This window comes from Typopeltis vanoorti, chromosome 20, assembly GCF_054136105.1.
Source record: "Typopeltis vanoorti isolate ZY-2024b chromosome 20, IOZ_Tvanoo_1.0, whole genome shotgun sequence".
NCBI lineage: Eukaryota > Metazoa > Arthropoda > Arachnida > Uropygi > Thelyphonidae > Typopeltis > Typopeltis vanoorti.
Genome location: NC_143568.1, coordinates 64,790,356 through 64,810,221, shown reverse-complemented (window position 1 = coordinate 64,810,221; position 19,866 = coordinate 64,790,356). Strand labels below are relative to the sequence as shown.

The 19,866-nt window shown below is 33.5% G+C and overlaps 2 protein-coding genes across 3 annotated transcripts in view; both read right to left on the bottom strand.

Moving 5' to 3' along the window:
- The window catches only part of LOC150095514 (cytochrome P450 3A8-like), a 79,082-nt gene extending 75,972 nt beyond the window's left edge, over positions 1-3,110 (bottom strand). Inside the window, exons 1-2 of one of the 2 annotated variants that reach the window (XR_016550097.1) lie at positions 2,941-3,110; positions 1,349-1,445 (exon numbers count right to left, since the gene is read on the bottom strand). Coding sequence is in view for 1 of the 2 variants with exons in the window: in XM_090410797.1 (XP_090266923.1) it covers positions 1,349-1,445; positions 2,941-3,023 (180 nt within the window). In the remaining variant the exon portion in view is untranslated. The remainder of the gene's footprint in view (positions 1-1,348; positions 1,446-2,940) is intronic. The other variant, XM_090410797.1, reaches the window with a different exon arrangement.
- A 9,325-nt stretch (positions 3,111-12,435) lies between these two features.
- LOC150095513 (cytochrome P450 3A8-like) overlaps positions 12,436-19,866 on the bottom strand; it is a 52,111-nt gene continuing 44,680 nt past the window's right edge. The window contains exon 14 of the mRNA XM_090410302.1: positions 12,436-12,734. Coding sequence (XP_090266428.1) covers positions 12,642-12,734 — 93 coding nt within the window. The 3' untranslated portion in view covers positions 12,436-12,641. The remainder of the gene's footprint in view (positions 12,735-19,866) is intronic.

Below are 19,866 nucleotides of genomic sequence, written 5' to 3'. Positions count from 1 at the left end.
GTGCAGAAGGCTGTGAATCTGATCTACTCGTGCTAGGAAATGTTGAATGTGAGGGTCATTCTAAGAAGAGAATAGTACTACGAGTAGAGAGAGGAAATTGGATTATGAAAGATGAGGGAAGGTGCCGTCCGATCTTTCTGAGTGAAACACGATAGGACAGTATTTTGATTGCATTGAAGTTGATATCCTTCTCTTCATCGCATTAAATAAAGCTAGTATTTTTACTTCATTGAAGGCACATTTATTACCTGTGATCGTCATCATTACTAGATGGCGCTTTGGGAGCCCAGGCTTACCAGCTTTTTGTGAAGATTATTTATCTTTCAAAGTTTAATGCCATGAAGTTTAACATGAAACTCAATATGATATGAGAGAGATCAATCAACCTGTATGATATCAAAACTATAAGACATCATGATAATAAGGTATTATGATAACTACGTGATAGCGTAATATCAAACTTGATATCATTTTATGAAATATCACTTCAATAATAATATTAATGAGGATATTACGAGATTTACTTCATATGGAGCTAAATAATATTCATATTAATTTATCACGCCAAAGAGGAAAAGAGGATTAAAAAATTATACTGTAAAACTATTTCAAACTCAATATTTAGTTGTCCTATTAATTCTCTCTTCTATCTAGAAAATGGTAATAATGTTTTGATTTCAACCTGTCGTCTCAAATATTTAAATTACGCAATGTGACTTACCTCTACATTGCTATACTAACAACTATTCATTTTCTGATTCAAAACAGATAAACTGTTCAATCAATACGGAAGTTTATCGCTGAATTTTCCTCCTAATTAGTTCTAAAACAGCAATTACTTCACTTCAAGAGACTTCGAAATCTGAATACTCAATGTTATTCAGCACGTGATCCATCTGAGACATCTTTTTAGAGAATTAATTCAGTGAAAGCACATTAATTCCAACTGACCTACTTAATAGTTTTCGAGGAATTAATTTTAATTGAATTTATTAATTTAATGGAAACTATTTTTCAATTTAAATGCCAGTCAGCTCTAACTAAGGTGCTTCCCCTCCCATAAAACTCATAATAATAAGGGCATATACAGCAGGTGCATATCTGTGGGTTCCTTATCATTTCAACATCAAATTTTGTATCTCGTTCAATTACTGTTTTTCAGCATGAATATCGCTATTGTCATATTCTTTTTCGACGTTTTGCCTGCTTCAGCAAGATTAAATCAGTCAATTTTTCAATCAAAATTTTATCAGTTTATGAACTTAATTATTTTTTTCTTTAATCACTATGAACTGCAACGTTAATCTTAAACTATTAAGACTTTTCGTGAAAACATGAAGCATTTTACCTTTCGAAATATTTGAAGTGATGTCCCAACTAGTGGATAAGGTTTCAAACATGGAATACCTCTTGATTGCCAATAGTCATGGGTCTTGGTAAGATAACTGAAATAAAATAAGAAAGCGAGATTTTAGCAGATAAATCAATTTTAATTCAAATTATACATCATTTGACACTTGTGTGTTTATTACTATAGAAAATTCGAATATTCAGCGGAAAAATGAAACTTTTTAATGTTATTTTTGATGTCTATTGGAATGTTGTTTCTATTATATGATACTGTTCGAATTTTATTCTGAATTTTGCACTCTGAAGAAGTGAAAGTTTAACTTCAACCACGTAACTGTTCTTAATTGTGGGTTTTCTGCTATCTCAGTACTTGACTCACTCGTTTGTATATAAGATTTTGTTTTAGTGAGATATCCATTATTTTTTAGAGATGACGTAAGTAAGACCGTCTAGGAATAAAATCTATACATTGGTTAAACGATGCAACTTTTACAGGTGACTTCAGGGGCTATGGTTGATGTATGTTTGCAATTACGGTCGAAGCAGTTGTGTTATGTTTAAATTTCGTAGGTTCCTCTAGCAGGTTTGTTGTTTTGTAGGATAATAAAAAGATTAATTATATGAAGAGCCAAAGGCTTCAATTCGGTGACATGAACTTATTTAAGTTAAGGGATATTAGCTTAAGTTAAGGGATATTCTCATTGTAGGGTATGTAAGTTCTGTTCGCTACAAACTTGGTGTTACTAGGTCTACTTACTTACCGATGAGACCTCAATAAAGGTTGAAACGGTATGGGCAGTGACCTTCTCTCATAATGTAGAACAGTAATACAGCCCCTAAGAGCTGGATTTCATATTATGGGTAAATACCAAGAACAGTGATCGGAGTTTGCTCCGCCCTTGCTATGAGTTGCCTCAGCTCGCACTACCTTCATGGATCAGTTGCTGCACTATCCAGGTATTTGTTTACGCTTGGACTCGCCGAACTTTATATAGTTTCTATATTCGGCATGAAACTCTTTGAGTTTCTTATTCGGCTATGAAGCAATATGGGATGTATCCCATATTGTTTCATATCCCTTAACTTAAATAAAAAAAAGATTTCCGAAAGGAAAGAGTTTGTCGGCTCCAGACGTTTAATTTCAGATGAAGACACCTTCATGAAATGTTTTCTTCCTATTCGAGATTCGAAACCACCTGTGTATAACCAAAGTGTATTTTACACTTTGGTTATACAATTTGGTTATAAAATTAATTGTAAAATTAATTTTACAATTAATTTTACTAAATTAATTATAGTTTTGTGAATAAAATTCTATTAATCTGTAGCTTTCAAAATTCCGATTTTCATCTTTACGTATTTTCATAATTGTTATTTATTTTATTTTGTGGAAAGCGGTAGATATTCGTGGATTATAAATATTAGACAGAATTTATTTATTATTATTATTTCATATTTCTATTATGATTCTGAAAATTTACAGCAATTACAGATGCCGCTCACAGTTACTTTTTTTATTATTATACTAACATACAATTTTCGTTATAGTAACAAAGAGAATTAACTGTAAAACAGGAAGCTTTTACTTACAAGTATGACGTAATCAGAGTCACCAACTGAACCACCACGGCATATAAAAGCCAGTTTGGAATGCTAGTTTCGAATATCTCCATTGCGAAGGGTGTCGTCCAACTCCCTGTCGTGTGTCACGAGTTGCTCTGAAGAGTTAGCAATTCCTGCCACCAAATGATATATCAGGTAGGTACGGTCCCACTCGAGATAGCTGTATTGCTATCTTTTGCACACGCAACACATAGAGCGTTTGCGCGCCCTCTTGAGTGGCGTCACTCCGTATAACACAAGATTGATGGCAACATCCTATTAAAGCAATGTTGCATCACATGCCTTTTTTATGTATCAATTTGAAATCTGCCGCTGTGGTTGTCATTATCGCACACTGAGTGTCCTGCTACGAAATTTTCTGTTGCGATAATGTTGCCTTGGTAAAACATCCGAAAAAGGCGATATTGTCATTTCTTATACCAAATGAGGTAAATTAGGAATATCCCTCAGTAGAATGTGAAATAAGTAAGCATTAGACTACTCGTTATGAGAACTATAGTCTCATTCAGAGTTGTTTCGTGGGTTTTTTAATATAGGTTCAAGCAACCAGTTTGAAAAAAAAATTATAATATAAAGGTTAAAAACTTGTGTACATATACGGGATTTTTTCGCAATAAGTTTGTGTTTATAGCAAATTTCAATGCTATAATCACAAAATGATTATTTTGATTATTATGTGAAATATAATCACAATTTCAATTATGATTATATTGAAATAATTTTTAGTTTTAGGTATGCGTTTAAAAAAGAAATAATGGTCCCTAATTTCACGTCTACATAAAAAATAATTGAAAAATGGCTACGAAAGAATATATATTGTAGTAGAAATGGTGATTCGTATCGAAGTGGGCATAATTCTTTGACAGTTATCTTAATTACTTGGAAGACTTTCAGTGGCATCTCTGATAGCGAGTTATTAAGTGCATGTTACACTTTCGTAGAGCACTGCACATTCTTCTTCGTATGAAGCCAACAGCACTTCTTCTGTTCTAGGATTAGGCATTTGCCTGTTCTGACTTCACTGGTCTTTCCATCTTGTCGCTGGTCTCTCTCTCTCTTTCACTGTTTCCCTTTGGTCTATATCTATCCACCTCTTTTGGTAGCCGATATCTTTCGATACTAAATAATTATTCTTTCCATTTCTTGATCTTTTTATTTACGGCATAAATATCTAGTTCGTTTTTGATATCTTCTATTCTTATATGATTCAGTTTTATGCATCAGTTTATTGCTCTTAAAAATCTCATCTGCTCAGCTTGTATTTTAGTTTCTCCTCTTGTTTTTTATTCAGGGTTCTTTTAATTGTTCGACAGATTGTCTGAAATTTCTTTATTTTTTTTTCTATTATTAATTTTTTTTCTATTATAAATTTTTTTTCTATATCTTTATCTTTTAGGTATGTTATTAGGCATATAACTGAGCTCTGTCATCTACTCTATTATTTTATTTGGTATAACTATTTTTGACTTAACACGATCCAGAATTTAAATGCCATTATTTTTGTTTTCTGTTGAGAAATTTTTAAATGGTGTGGTTGGCTTATTTTGTTTGATTCATAAACTGAGTTTTGAAGGTCAACTTCATAGCCTTTTATAATCTGATCATCTGCATGCAGCATTGTATTGATAAAAATTCTTCTGGTTAACTGGACGGTTTGTTTTTGTTGTTTTTCATATTTTAATAATCTTATCAATATATATATATATATATATATATATATATATATATATATATATATATATATATATATATATATATATATATATATATATATATATATATATATATATATATATATATATATATATATATATATATATATGAGGCCTCAATAAAGGTAGAAACCGGGCTGGGTAGTGGCCCCTTGCCTTTAATACAAAACATCATACATCCCCTTCTTGGAGATGTGTTTTGGCATTAAGGGTAAATATTAAGATTAGTGATCGGATCTTGCCCCACCTTTACCACGAGTTGCCCTGGTCCTGCACTACCTGTAGGATCAGTTAGACTTGCATCAATTGCAGGCGCAAACTTGACTTTTTGTTTGTTTGCTTACTTGGGAAATGGAGTAAAACCAGGTTTAAAAATTACTTGGTATTCTTAACAGATATATATATATATATATATATATATATATATTGATAAGATATTGAAAAAAAATTCACTTCTCTGTAAATACGTGGAGCTAGTTTCTGATTAGTAATGATATAATTGATTATAGATCTTGTTCCTCTGGCATTACCAATATATATTTCTTTATATTCTTTCTTGGATAAAAAAAATCAGAAGTATTGGTTATTTAAAAATTATTGAAAGTGCAGAAGTCTAGTACTTCTTCACCATTGTTATTCATGCAAATTTCTCCATATTTCCTTAAGACATTTCGGATTGGATTACTTACAATTCTAGCATTGAGATCTCCTATTAATAATACAGAGTCATTTTATTACATTTGTTAAACTGTTTTTATAGTCCCTAATAAAATTGTTGAAAGTTTTCTTACTACATTCCTTCAGGAGCATATACTCTTATGATATTTAAGTAGATTGCATTTGTTGTTAAGTTAATATTGTTAATAATTGTTAAGTTAATATTGTTATATTCCGATCATTTACAAAATTGTGCTTCCTTATTATATTTATCCATTTGTCATTAAAGTGGCCACACCACTAGAAGCTCTGATATGTTGGTCCACTCCACTGTACAGCACAATACAGTGGAGTGGACCAACATATCAGAGCTTTTTGTTTCTGTTATAACGGCTATATTAATTTTTTAGTTGTTTTATTAATTCTAATTTAATTCCTTTGTTGTTATGCTTCTCATATTCCACGTGGCTACTAGAAGATTCCTAATCGGTTACCTTTACTGTTACTTGATCGTTTTCAGTTGTTTCGGTCCGATGAAGTCTCATCATTTGAGTTAGAGAAATTTTTACTTGCTAAGGTAACCAGCTTCACTCAAAACAACAGCACATATATCACATGAATGATTTGGGATCTTTTTTTTAAATACGTATCAAAATCGCAAAAAAATTGTAATTATTATTATTGTTGTTATTTTATGTTATTATTATTATTATTATTATTATTATTCAATATTTGAGAGAGGGCGCTGTGTAGGCATACGAATGGATGAATGGTTGTATCGCTGGTCCTGTTTTTATAGTTTTAATGTGGTTCTAACTCCTGTTTTTAATTTAAAAGTGTCATAAAGTAACTCTATTTGTCACGCTGAAGACAGTGACATATACAGGGTGTTCCGGATAAATTTGACAGTTTCGTAAGGAAAAAGAAAATCTTCTTTGTATCTATTAAATTTAATGAATTGACAAAAAAACATTACAGGCAGAGTTAATTACAATACTATCAACAAGATTTACTCAAAATAACCACCATTAGCATCGATCACAGCTTCAATTCTGCTTCGGAACCTCGAACAAGCTGATGCTACAGTTTCCCTGGGAAGGGCCGCAAAAACTGTTTTAATTTTATCCATTAACTGGGCTTTTGTATTACTGAAAGTGCGATTGGTGTCTTTTTCAACTGCGCCCCATACAAAATAATCCATGGGGTTAAGGTCTGGGGAGTTTGGAGGCCAAACATTTGGACTGGTGAAGTCGTAGAAATTTTCAGACAACCATTTTTGACTTTTCCCAGAGGTGTGGCAAGGGGCCGAATCCTGCTGCCATACATACGGCCTACCATTGGCTACCCTTGTTATCCAGGGCTTGACTACAGTTAGCAACTCCACGAACAAAGCCCGAATTCCAATGCCAGGGTTCTTCAACACCTGTTCCTGCAGATTTGCGAGGAATTCTGCTGTACGAACGCAATCAGATCGTCTGCTAGGGATCTTTCTTCTTGCTACATCCTCGTAGTCACCATTGCAAGTCTCTAGTTCATGCCTGATTGTTTTTACTGTATTCAGGGAGCATTGGGCAGCAGTCGTAATATCCTTATTTTGATGGCGGGCACGAATCATCATGATACAAGTTATTCTCTTCCATGATTCAGGTGGGTTCCAGCTATCCATCCTTTCTGACATCTTGTATATGAATGAAGAAGGGTCCAAACTTTTAAATGAAGAGAAGTGTGTGTTAATACATGTAACTTACGGAAAAATATAATTAATTATAAATATGTCAAATTTATCCCGAACACCCTGTAATTCATCGAAATCGGCCAAGTGGAATCCAAAATCTGAGTGTGCTAAAAATTGAAGCGTATACCGCTGTTGCTAACGAGTAAAGAACAAAGGACGTCGCCATCTTTGCAGCTGTCGAAAGGAAGAATGGTGAGTCATGAAGTGCAACAAGTGTCAGAAGGAATTGCCATCCGACGGATGTTACATAACCTGCAGGAAATGCCATAGGAATCTTCACTTTACGTGTTCCGGACTTTCAGAAACAACCTACAACGCAAATCCAATGCTAAACGAGAAGAATGGATGTGCCTAACCTGTAGAGAGAACAAATAAGCGCCACCACCCACGACGCAACTGATTACGCCGGAGGCAGAATCGGACGATGAACTGAACAGACAACAAAACACCGGTGAGTCTTATAATTGGAGTTCAGTTAATTTATTACTAGAAAAATGTTTACAAAATATAAAAGCCAGCTTGGTAGATCTTGTCCAAGAACTATTTGATAAACCGAATAAAGAAATAATAAAAAAAATTAGCGAATATGAAGAGTTTGTTAAATTGAATAATTCAAAAGTCGAAGAAGTCTTACAAACGGTAAAAAACATTGAAACCAGCATTAACGCACTAACTGAGAGGCAGCACAAATTGATAAAAGACACATCGGAACTCAGTCAAGAATTTAACTCCCTGAAACAATAATACGAAGTTTTAAACCAACAACGACATAAAGAAGACCTTGTCATAAACGGTCTACCAGAAACCGAATCCACAGAAAATCTCAGAGACGTAGTTGTAAAGTTAGGCCATGCAGTTGACATCCCCTTACAGCATAATGATATTCAGACCATAAATCGGTTTCCCAGGAAGAACAAAAAACAAGATTCGCCACGACCGGCGCCAGTCATAGTTCGTCTGACAAGCAAGGCTACAGGAGACAATCTCATAAAAGGCAGCAGACTGTAAAAACCAGTAGTCAAGGATTTAAATGCATCGCAAAATAATATGCCAATCTTTCTATCTGAGTATTTAACACCTTCAATCAGAATCTTTTGTCCCAAGCAAGAAAAGAAAAAAACAGAAAAAAATTATCAATTATTATGGATAAAAGACGGCAAAATATTCTTGAGAAAGTCACAGACTTCAAAGTCTATACAAATAAAAAGCTCGGAAGATATAGACAGGTTGCCAGAGTGAAACAAAAGAGTTCGACTTAGTTCAATAAGAAGATCTCAACACAACAAAAATGAATGTGAACCATCAGATAGATGTAATTACACCAGAATACATCAGTAATTGTACTTTCGAATCTCTTGATGCATGGAAACAAAACACAGTAAAAGCGAGAGGTCTCTCAATCTTGCATATTAACATCAGAATCATCCGAAAACATTGGTTATTATTACAGGCCTATTTGAGGAATTACACGGATATTATTGATATATTGATTCTTACAGAAGTATCCATAACTAATGACGAAGCGACTGCTTTCCAAAATCCAGGCTTCCGACAACATAGATCATGCCGCCAAACAAAACGAGGGGGTGGAATATTAATATTTATCAAACAAAAATTAATAGCAAAAGAAACGGCCTATCAGTTTGAGCATGCTGAAACCCTCTGCCTCGAAATAATTAATACCACGAATACACAGAATTCCATAACACTAAATGCTATTTACAGACCACCAAACCTAAACATGATAAAATTCTTACACGAACTCAATTGCTGGCTTTCAAGCCAAGAAATATGCTCAACCGAACAACTAATGATAATTGGTGACATAAACATAAATATTGCAAATGAAAACGAGAACAACACAGTACAATACCTAGACACACTATCTATGTATAACTTAATACCAACAATAACATCATGTACTAGAGAAGAAATATTCGGAAATACTATCACTGCCTCCTGTCTAAATCATATAAACGTCCGAGCACCACCAAATAGTTACACTGCATCAGTCATAAAGTGCAAAGTAGCAGACCATTACTTCACCACTCTAAACCTGCACACCCATGCAATGTCCCACAGAAGAAAATCGAGAGAAAACAATAATAGACGAAGAAATAGCCAACCACGAAATAAGAAAAACAGACTGGGAACACCTGGCAGCAGATATCTTATACAACAACATTAAACTCACACTGGAGGAAATATATAAGAAAGCTACAAAGAAAGTCCGAATTCGATCAAAAACAACAGAAAATCCTTGGATAACACAAAACTTAATCCTAGAAATACACAGAAAGGACGCTTTATGGAAAGAATTAAAGCGATATCCAAATAACACAGCTTTAAAAACGGAATATAAGATAACAAGGAATCGCCTTACAACACAAATCAGAAATGCAAAAAGAAGCTACTACAGAGACAAACTAACCTCCGTACAAAACAACATGAAACAAACCTGGCATCTGATTAATGAGATGCTAGATTTTGTTCCCAACACCCCGCCTCCGAAACCATAAAACATAAAACACAGCTTCAAGAAAAACGCAAAACCTGTCCAACAACTAGCAAATGACTTTAACCAATACTTTGCAGATTCCATACAATAAAAGCACAGAAATAGTCTTCTAATCACAAAACGAGACCCTCCACTTGGACCACAATCAAAACAAACATTATGGTTCCCAACCATAAAAGAAGTTCTCTCAGCAATACATCAAATCAAACCAAACAAAGGCCCAGGAATAGATGGTACCAGACCTAAAGATATAAAGCAACATGCAACTAGTTTAAGTCCTATCCTACTAAAACTAAGAAATAAAATATTTAAAACAGGATAGATACCAAGTATGCTCAAGACCGCCATAACCACACCCATACCCAAACAAGGAAAAAGAAATTTAATCAGCAATTACAGACCCATAGCAACATTACCAATTATCAATCAAATTATGGAGCGGATCATACTAAAGAAACTCACAGCATACACTGAGATCTTTCATATTATCCCCAAAACACAATATGGTTTTCAGAAAAATAAGGGAACAACATCTCTCTTGGAAGACTTTACATACGTAATTAATACCGCCTCAGACAAAAAGAAAATTGCCATGATAGTCTTTATAGATCTAACTAAAGCATTTGATACACTTACACATCAAACGTTGTTAAAAAAGCTGAGGCATGTTGGAATAGACGGGCGTCTTCACAGGCGGTTTACAAACTACCTCCAAAATAGAAAGCATATCACACGTATCAGATGAAACCGAAGCAGAGAGCTACCACTAACCTGCAGAGTGCCGCAGGGGCTGTACTCTCCCCAACTCTATTCAACATTTACACGCACGATATTAATCAGTTACCACTCAAAGGTAAGATATTCCAATACGCAGCAATAATATCCATTCATAATAACGCAAGCATAGCCCAAAAAATATGCAACATGATATAAATCTGATCATAGACTGGCTCACGAAAAACTCCATACACCTAAACTCAGAAAAGACAAAATTAGTGCTATTCAGAAATCCACTGACTCGACCAGTTGATCACAAATATATAACCATCCAACATCCACTTTCCAACATAAAAAACACACAGAACAGCAAAACCACTACAATCACTCAGGTTGAAACAACACGATATCTTGGAATTTACTTCGATGCAGATATGAACTGGAATAGCCACATAAACCACCTACACAACAAACTCCGAACAATAAGTGGCAAACTCTACAGATTAAAAGATATAGTTCCCATAAGCCTAAAAACACTAATATACAAAGCACTATGCCAAAATATACTAAGATACGCTATAACAACGTATGCTTTCTGTGCACCCTACAAATTAAAGAGATTAATGTAGCTACAATACAAAATGACAAAACTGATCTTTTGGGAAAAAAGAGAAAATCAGAACCTTATAAACCTTGCAATGTCAGAACAAAATACTGAGAGCAAAACATTTATGTCACTATGCAGCCTTGCTAAAACATTATTTCGATGCCAGCTACAGGACAGTTAGAAATGCATACCGTATAACAAGACCTGAAACTACTAATTATATCACATATAAATACAATAATCACTACGGAAAGGCCACGCGAAATTTCTACATCCCAGACATGATAAACAAATAACCTTTTGAATACAGAAACCTTAAAAACCACAATAACCTGAAAAGAGCTCTCAGGACATACTACGAACAAGAAACACGCACCCAAAATACCATGCAAACTTAATGAAACATAATATATTCGCTCAGCAGGATTTCAGTTCAGCGACGCATCAATACGTTCCAATTTATTGTGTGTGTGTGTGTGTGTGTGTGTGTGTGTGTGTGTGTGTGTGTGTGTGACTGCGCGCGCCCGAATTTCTGAATCATAGATTTTGTAACTTCCCAACGCAGCAAAAAAAAAAACAAAAAAAAGTAAATAATACATAATAACCAATTGGTGTCATCCTCAGATAAGTTTACATATAAGCTTCCAGTATGAAAGCAAAGAAATTAGTTTTCATCCAAGATGTATCATATGTAACCAAATGCAAGTAATGTACGTATCACATGAAAACCAATGTATATAATTTATGTATTATATGTAAACCAATGTACGTAATGTAAATATCACATGTTAACAAATGTAAGTAATGCATCATATGTAAACAAATGTATGTAATGTATATAACAATTGTAACAAATGTAGGTAATGTATATAATAACTGTAATAAATGTATGCAATGTAAGAAAAAAATTCTTCTAAAAGTAAATCATGAGTTTACATCGTATGTTTTTGAGAATAAGGAAACATAATATTTAGATTGAATATGTGTAAATACTGTTGTATAATCACACCTTTTCAAACTTGAAAAAAAAAAATAAACCACAGCATGTAATATTATGCAACTTATGTAACTCTGAACAATATAATTGTAAATTATTATTATGATTGTTATATATAAAAAAAACTTTTATCATCATTACTATTTAAATCTCATTATATGTAGCACAAAGTGCTGAACGTTGTAAAATAATATTCTGAATAGATGATCATTGTACATGTGTAAATATTTGGAAGAGCAATAAAAATTATTATTATTATTATTATTATTATTATTATTATTATTATTATATAAGGAAACTGCAGTTTTATAAACTTTTTATGGAATAAGTTTACGAATAAATGTTTTTAATTAATTTAATGATTCGACACATATATTTAGGAAATTAAAATAATCTAACGAACCAAAATATTGCACATTCGTATTAAACTCTTGATTCATATCATTTTATTTCCTTCTTTAATCCAAAATGAAAGATATAATTAAAATGAAATTTCGAAATATAAAGATGATTAAGACTTGTAAACATTCTTTGCTGTTCAATATTTTTAAAGTTGTGCATGAGATATAAATCCATTGGTATTTAAAATCATCAAAAACCACAATATGCAATTAAAGTCATGTAAGTTATATTACATATAAAAATATATTCATTATTGTCGGCCTTTTGAGATTATTAACATAACCTTTCGCTTGCTAACTCTGCTTTGTTAAATTACAGTGCAGTCATTTCGTTGCTGGAACGTCATTTCTAGCTGTCAGGGCTAAAGGTACTGCTCTCGGTTGGAGAAGAAAGGAATTGAAAAATTCCACAGGAACCTGTGAATGGATGTCAAAATTATTGGTTAGAAAACTTCAGTGTTTCTATAATTTTACAACTTCATGTATTAAAAGGTTAATTAAAAATTCATTTACTTATCAGTTGCTGCTAAAACATAGATCGTTGGTGGTAATCTGATTTCTTTGAAATTTAAATTACTTTAATTAACAATTCTGGATTATGCAAATAGATCAGCCCTACATGTTATAATGATGTCTTTACAACTGGATAAATGGATAATAAATATAAGCACATAAAAATCATCAGTGACAATCCTAAAAAATCCCTTTAATAATTTAAATGCTTATATCATATCTACTCTGTTACGCCCATGAGCTAGTTTTTGGAGTACGCAAACCTTCAATTTCTCCTCAAAGGAAACATTATACGGGCCTGCAACAATCTTTGTCACTCCCTTTCGATCCTCTCCACCAGTTTTTCATCACTAAGGAATCCAGGTGACAGATCTGTGTGCAATAGTCCAGATATCTTATTAATGCCTTATAAAGTGGAACAATAACCTCCTATTGTCAGTGGGTTCTTCAACACCATTTAATTTGCTATGATATTTTGGTAACCTTTGTAATATGCCCTCTAAACTTAAGTTCTCTGTATACAGTAAGTTCCTTGCCTCGTCAACTTCTTGCAGTTCAATTCCAATAATATACTACACAGTATGTGATCCCATCGTCTCGAAGTGTATCACCTTACACAGCCACATTAAACTGACCTTAGTCCATATCAACAGCATATTTAAGTCATCCAGCAAGATATCTACATCACTTTCATTCCCTATCGCTCTTCCCAATTATGTATCATTAGCAAGCAAGTGGATATTTCCTTTCAAATTATTTCCAATATCATTAATGTGCAAATTAAACAACAGAGGACCAAGTGCCAATCCCGAAGTACACCACTGGTCACATGACTCTTCGTGGACTCAGTTCCTCATTAAATCAATCTTTGATATCTCTCCATCAGCCGACCTCTAATCCAAATCACCAATTTCAGATCTATTTCCATTTGCTCTAATTTATGCAACAGAGTTCCTTGTGAAATCCTGTCAAATACCTTTGCAAAGTCCAGCAGTATATATCCTTTATCCAACTACACTCTTACTTTACTATAGAAAGCAAGTTACTAAGACTAGACATATCCTTCAAAAACCATGCTGCCCCTATAAAGTATAATCTTTCTATCCACACATTCCTGAATTCTAATTTTTAACAGTTTCTCCAAAATCTTAACCACCACTCCTGATATACTGATTGGTCTATAATTTACTACTTCTACTTTGGAGAGTCCCGTATTCACTGGAATTATTTTGCTCTCTTTCCACTCTATGGGAACTTCACCAGACATGAGGCTTAAACTAAACAGCTTGGTTAGAGGAGGTGTTAATTCTCTTGCACATTTTCGTAACACCTGGGCCGATATGCCATGTAACCCTATGTCAGTGTTAGAATTAAGGTTCTGTAATATATTAAGCACTTCTATTTCTTATATCTCTAGAATCTCATCAGTCAGTGACACATTCAGCACTGGAGTATTACAACCAATTTGGTAGACTTTTGCAAAATGATCCCTAAGTAACTGAAGTATTTCATGTGCTTCGATTACTTCCCTATCATCAACACTTTTAAAGTCATCCTTCCATAGTTATTTCTCCTTTTACTTGTCATTGCGAAAGAACACCTCAGGATTTCTTTTGTACTGATCAGCTAGCTTTCTCACATTGCTTTGGCCTTCTTACCCTACATACTACCCTGTTTGCCTGTACTTTATAATGCTCACGGAAATGCTGATCGCCTATTTCTTTATATTTTCTCCACAACACCCCCCGTTCTTTATTTGCAACTCATGTATAATACTACTATTCATACATACACCATTCATATTCATATTTGGAGGTGTATTCATATTTCTCGTCCTGAATCCAGGAATACCGTCTGATACTGCATTTCTTATACACTCTTTGACGATCTCCAATGCACCATTAACATCTTTCCTCTTCAAATTCTCCCACAGCACTAATGAAAACGCGCTTCTCAACTTGTCGTAATCACGAGCTTTGTAAATTCCACATATATTCCCTTCCTAACAGAATATTAAATACTTCTTACAGTCTCCCAGGTCACGACTACATGATCGCCTCCCCCAAGTGGACACAGTGTAATTAATTGCTTATTGATATGTTCTCCGATGGTATAATCAGATCTAACACTCTCGAACCTCTTGTTCCTTCCATTATATGCTGTGTGAGGCAGTTATCTGTTAAAAACTATGTAAACCTAATTTCCTTTCATCCTCAGGACCATTCCTTCTCCTAGTGTATTTCCCCCATTAATAACTCCCCCGTAATTCTACTCAAACCTTACTCATCATGCTAATTTGCCAATGCATACCATCTACATTCTCCCATATACTACCTGGATTATAGCAGCAACCGATTACATATTTCATCCTGTTCATCTCTATCGCACACCAGATAGTCTCAAATGAACTTCCATCTGAATAGCTGTTATCTTGAGGCACTTCTATTTTTTTGGCTTCAACTCGTCGTCTATATTCAGCAATTTCCCCCCCCCCTCTACACACAGTGCTCTCTGTCCTCTCTGAAATTATCTTCCTTTTGTTTATTTTCTATTATGTTCTTGCCTTTATTCTTACTCTGAATACCTTTATAATTTCTTTATAATTATGCTTATTTTGATTAAGTTTTTTGTATTAAATGCCATTCGTTTGTTCTTCAATTCCTGGTTTTTAAAGCAAGGAGAATACATCAATTATCAATACTCAGTCATCAAAAGGAACCTGTGCTATCTCAGTTTGCTGGAAACCCTGTAAGTAGCAATATATTTTGTGTGTATTGATTAATTCAATAAAGAAGTCTGATTATATTTTAAAATATGTCGATGCATTATTCTTATAAAAGAATTTTTGTAATCCAGTCGGCATAGGCGAATCCATTTGGTTAGGTAAGATTTGGGTTCGATTCCCGTCTGTGACGAGAGTAATTTTTATCTGGACTCTTTCGACTGAATGTGCGTTAGCAGTTTCATTTGGTGGTAGAGTGTTTTTCATCCGGAAATTGTGATTTTTCGTCCATGAGATCAGGCAAACTAGTGACGTGAATTTTTTATCCCTCATTAGGAAGTCTCAGCAAGACCTAACAAAAGAGGGAGCGGAGGGGAACACCATAGAAATAAAGAAATGATCCTTATAAAACCGATTTCACATTACAAAAAAGTAATAAAATTTTTTCAGTTAAGCACACCGAATGATTGTACTGGAATTGCATGCAATGAGAAATATATTTCTGATCATATTTTTACGATGTTTTTTTTTACCGATGATCTTACACCTCTGAGCTCAGGGAGTCATCAATGTTTTGAAATATTATTTAAAGTATGAATATTTTCACATAAAAAATATAATATTCACACATGTACAATAAAGCTGATACACTTCCTAGCATGTCAGTAGTATGGGTGGCGGTAGTGACAAGATCAAGATCAAGATAAGATAAGGAATCGTGACGTGATTGGTAGATGACGTCATTGTGAGCATGGCTTCATGAGTTTGGAATGTTTGGAATTTCCCTGTGGGCATATGTGTCAATGGCTTCAGTACTTGTGTTTTGGTTCGCGTATGGAATTATGGGTGATGGTAGAGATAAGGAATCGTGTCGTGGGTGTGTGTTGTTTTCAGATGTAGATAAGTGACGTCATTTGTTATTTGTAAATAAATATCTTCATTTGTTATTGGTGAATAAGTGACGTTGTTGTTTTGAATGGAAAGGATGATATTAGTGGATAAGAAATCGTGTCGTGATTGGTGGTCACTTCTGACAGGATCAAGATCAAGATAAGATAAGGAATCGTGACGCGTATGTTTGTTGTTATTGAGTTTGGAAGTTCGCTGGGCCCCTTCCGTCAGAAATATCACGTGGTGTGATGGGTGATATTTAGAGATAAGAATTGTGACGTTATGTCTTTGTGCGGTATTTTGGTTTGACTATGAAATTGTGGGCTATGTTTTGAGATAAGATATCTCTGAATTTTCCCAGGGTGACACACATCCGTCATTGTCGTCTGTGGGAATTCTTAGAGTATGTCGTGATGGCGGGTGTGATTAGATTTTTCTGAATAATTAATTATATACTGGTGTAACTCAAACATACAGTTGTTTTTTTTATTTTATTTTATATAGATGTTTGTACTAATCTTCCAATACATTTGGGGTATTTGTTAACTGTTAAAGGGTGGGAATTCTTAGAGTAAGTCGTGATGGCGGCAGTTAGTGGTTAAGTAATCGTGTCGTGATTGGTGGGACACTTCTGACAAGATCAAGAACAAGATAATGTTAGGATTCGTGACGTGAATGTTTGTTGTTATTGAGTTTGGAGTGATAATTTAATTTAACTATATTCTATGTCACACAAACATACAGTTTTTTTTTCTTCTATATATGGTTGTACTAATTTTCCAATACATTTTGGGTATTTCTTTCCTGGTAAAGTGTGGGAATTCTTAGAGAAAGTCGTGATGGCTCTCGTGTTTCGAGTTTTTCTGAATAATTAATTTTATACTTAAAGTACCTGTCCTTAAACACACACACACACATACACATTAGACATAAAAAATCGCTAATGTGTCCATGTTGATACTCTAATATATACCCTATGATTATTCTTATGGAAAATAAAAAAAACTATTCAGTATTGGAATTACGCTTACCAAACAACATGCGAGCAGTTATGTTTAAGTTAAAAAAGAATTTACAGCTTTCCAGATGACTCTTCTAAATACGAATATTCCAAAATAGTTCAATTTTATATCCACAACATAACACAAACACAAAAACCACAAAGAATGAAATTTCTGTAAATACTATAACCTGAACTAGTTACTTCGTTCTTTAGATTACAGACCGTAGATGCTGGGGTTTCATCATTTGCAATATTCCCACAGCGAGCGGTTTTCTTCAAAGGGATGACATGAGTCACATCCGTAAATTGGGGTATTGTTCAAAAGGTAGCATTTCCTCAAGTTTGGATATTTCTCAAATAATTACATATGACTAAGGACTTAGTATCAAGATGTTTGAATAACACATATCCTAAAATTATTCATTCTTCGTTACCGTCGGAATTCATTGGTGTTGTAAATTAATGCTTACATTTAATTTTAATTTAGAGTACTATCCGATTGGTTGTCTGTATTAATTCTTTCCCACTGTTGTCCAACTTTGGTGGGAAAGTCTATGCACCGTTTTGTTTAGGGTAAGTGTTATTTCCGGTTTCGAATTCCGATTGCTGTTAGAGTATGGAATTCAGACAAGTGAAAATTTTTTTTTCCATTGATTCGTTATTTTCTGTATTTTACTTTAACAAAAGTCTTACCTTTAAGGTATCTATCTTATCCGGTCGCCTTTTTTTGTACATAGGTGAGAAATCGTGTGTTTTGTTTCGAACTCTTGGTTACCGTTGGGAAATTACCAATATAACTATTAATTTTACCTTCGATTCCTTGTGCTCTTAACCTATTTCTGTAAGTAGAATTTATTTGTGAATTATTTTCCCACACTGTTAATTTTCATTCATTAACCTTGTTTGTAGATAACGAACAAATAAGACTTTTAATTCAATGAATCAAAAAAAAATTCTCTGGTTACTTTGTGGCATGAAATTTCATAAGGGAAAAAAAATGTTATCTTCCTTCTTAAATTTGTATAACATATATATGACACCCAATTTGTTCATTTAAATTTACACATTTTATTGAACGAAATATTATTTATAAATTGTATTTACTGAATCTAACAATACAGAAAATAAATAAATTGAAAAAGAAATCAAAGGTTCTTCCATGGTTGTGGAATTTCCATCGTATGGTTTTGACAATGTTACTCTCATCTGAAAGTTAATTTTTCGTTTGGCGTTCATCGAGAATTTATTACTGTAGTAAAATTAAGGGTTGTGTATTTATTTCTTTGAATCCAATACGTATACTTCAGAGAATTATTAAAAGCACAGAATCTTTCGTTATGTTTCCAGAAGCATTTAAAAGTACACATTATGTTTTCACGTTTTGGGCATCCAATTTTATTTAAATAAAGAACAGGCCTCCCTATTAACTTCGTTAATATTTTTGATTTTTGTCTTCCTTTGGCAAGTAATATATGATATTTGCATGTTGATTCTATCATCCAATCTCTTAGTTTGTCCACAGCTAGTGAACCAATTACCCACTTCAGCTGATGGTTATATTTTATTAACCATGAATTCTGTTTTTTAACTCTTTCAGGTAATTCTTTCCAACTACAAGGTGATTTTGTCACTGCATATCTTACACTAATTCCATCAGAAATACAAACTTCTTTAGGAAATAAATTTGAACTCTTATTCAACAAAAATTGTACATCAATTATCCCAATGATAACTGAAAATTCGTATTTTTCACCCACTGTCGATTTTTCATAATCGTTTTCCTTCATTCTTCTTCTTCGATTACTTCATATGGCACCACAAATAAATAGTTATTTATTATTATTTTACTGATTATTAGCTCTGATCGTATACTTTATGGTAACATTCGTTTATAAAATTCTAAACAATTACAACTTTTCACAAAGAAACTTTCAAAGAATTTGTGGCTCACCCATTATTTTTGCATTACCAAACACAAATCACTAAACAGCAGCTGCAGTGGATGAACGATTACCTTAAGTCCAAAGACACTCGACTCTATGGTATTTTCTTATAGTACTGTTTACACTTACCATCCCCTACCCTGACCGTTCCTTCAAAAATGAACCTTTTCCGCAGATGACTCAACGACATGTTTTCACATGCTGTTGGATATACTGTTGGTGTGTTTTTATCTTACTTTGTGTAGGGAAAGGTAAAATTTGTATATGTGTTATCTGTAGAGTACAAACATTTTCTCTATGCCAAACTTTAAAGAAGTGTTAAAGTCACGTTTTGTTGGTTTAATTAGGTGCTTCTCTCTTTCTCTCTCTCTCTCTCTCTCTCTCTCTGTAAAATAACCAAATTCTAACAGTTCGGAATTTCGATTATGTGAACGATTTGTTTTCAGATAACTCAAATAATATTAATAGGTAGCATTA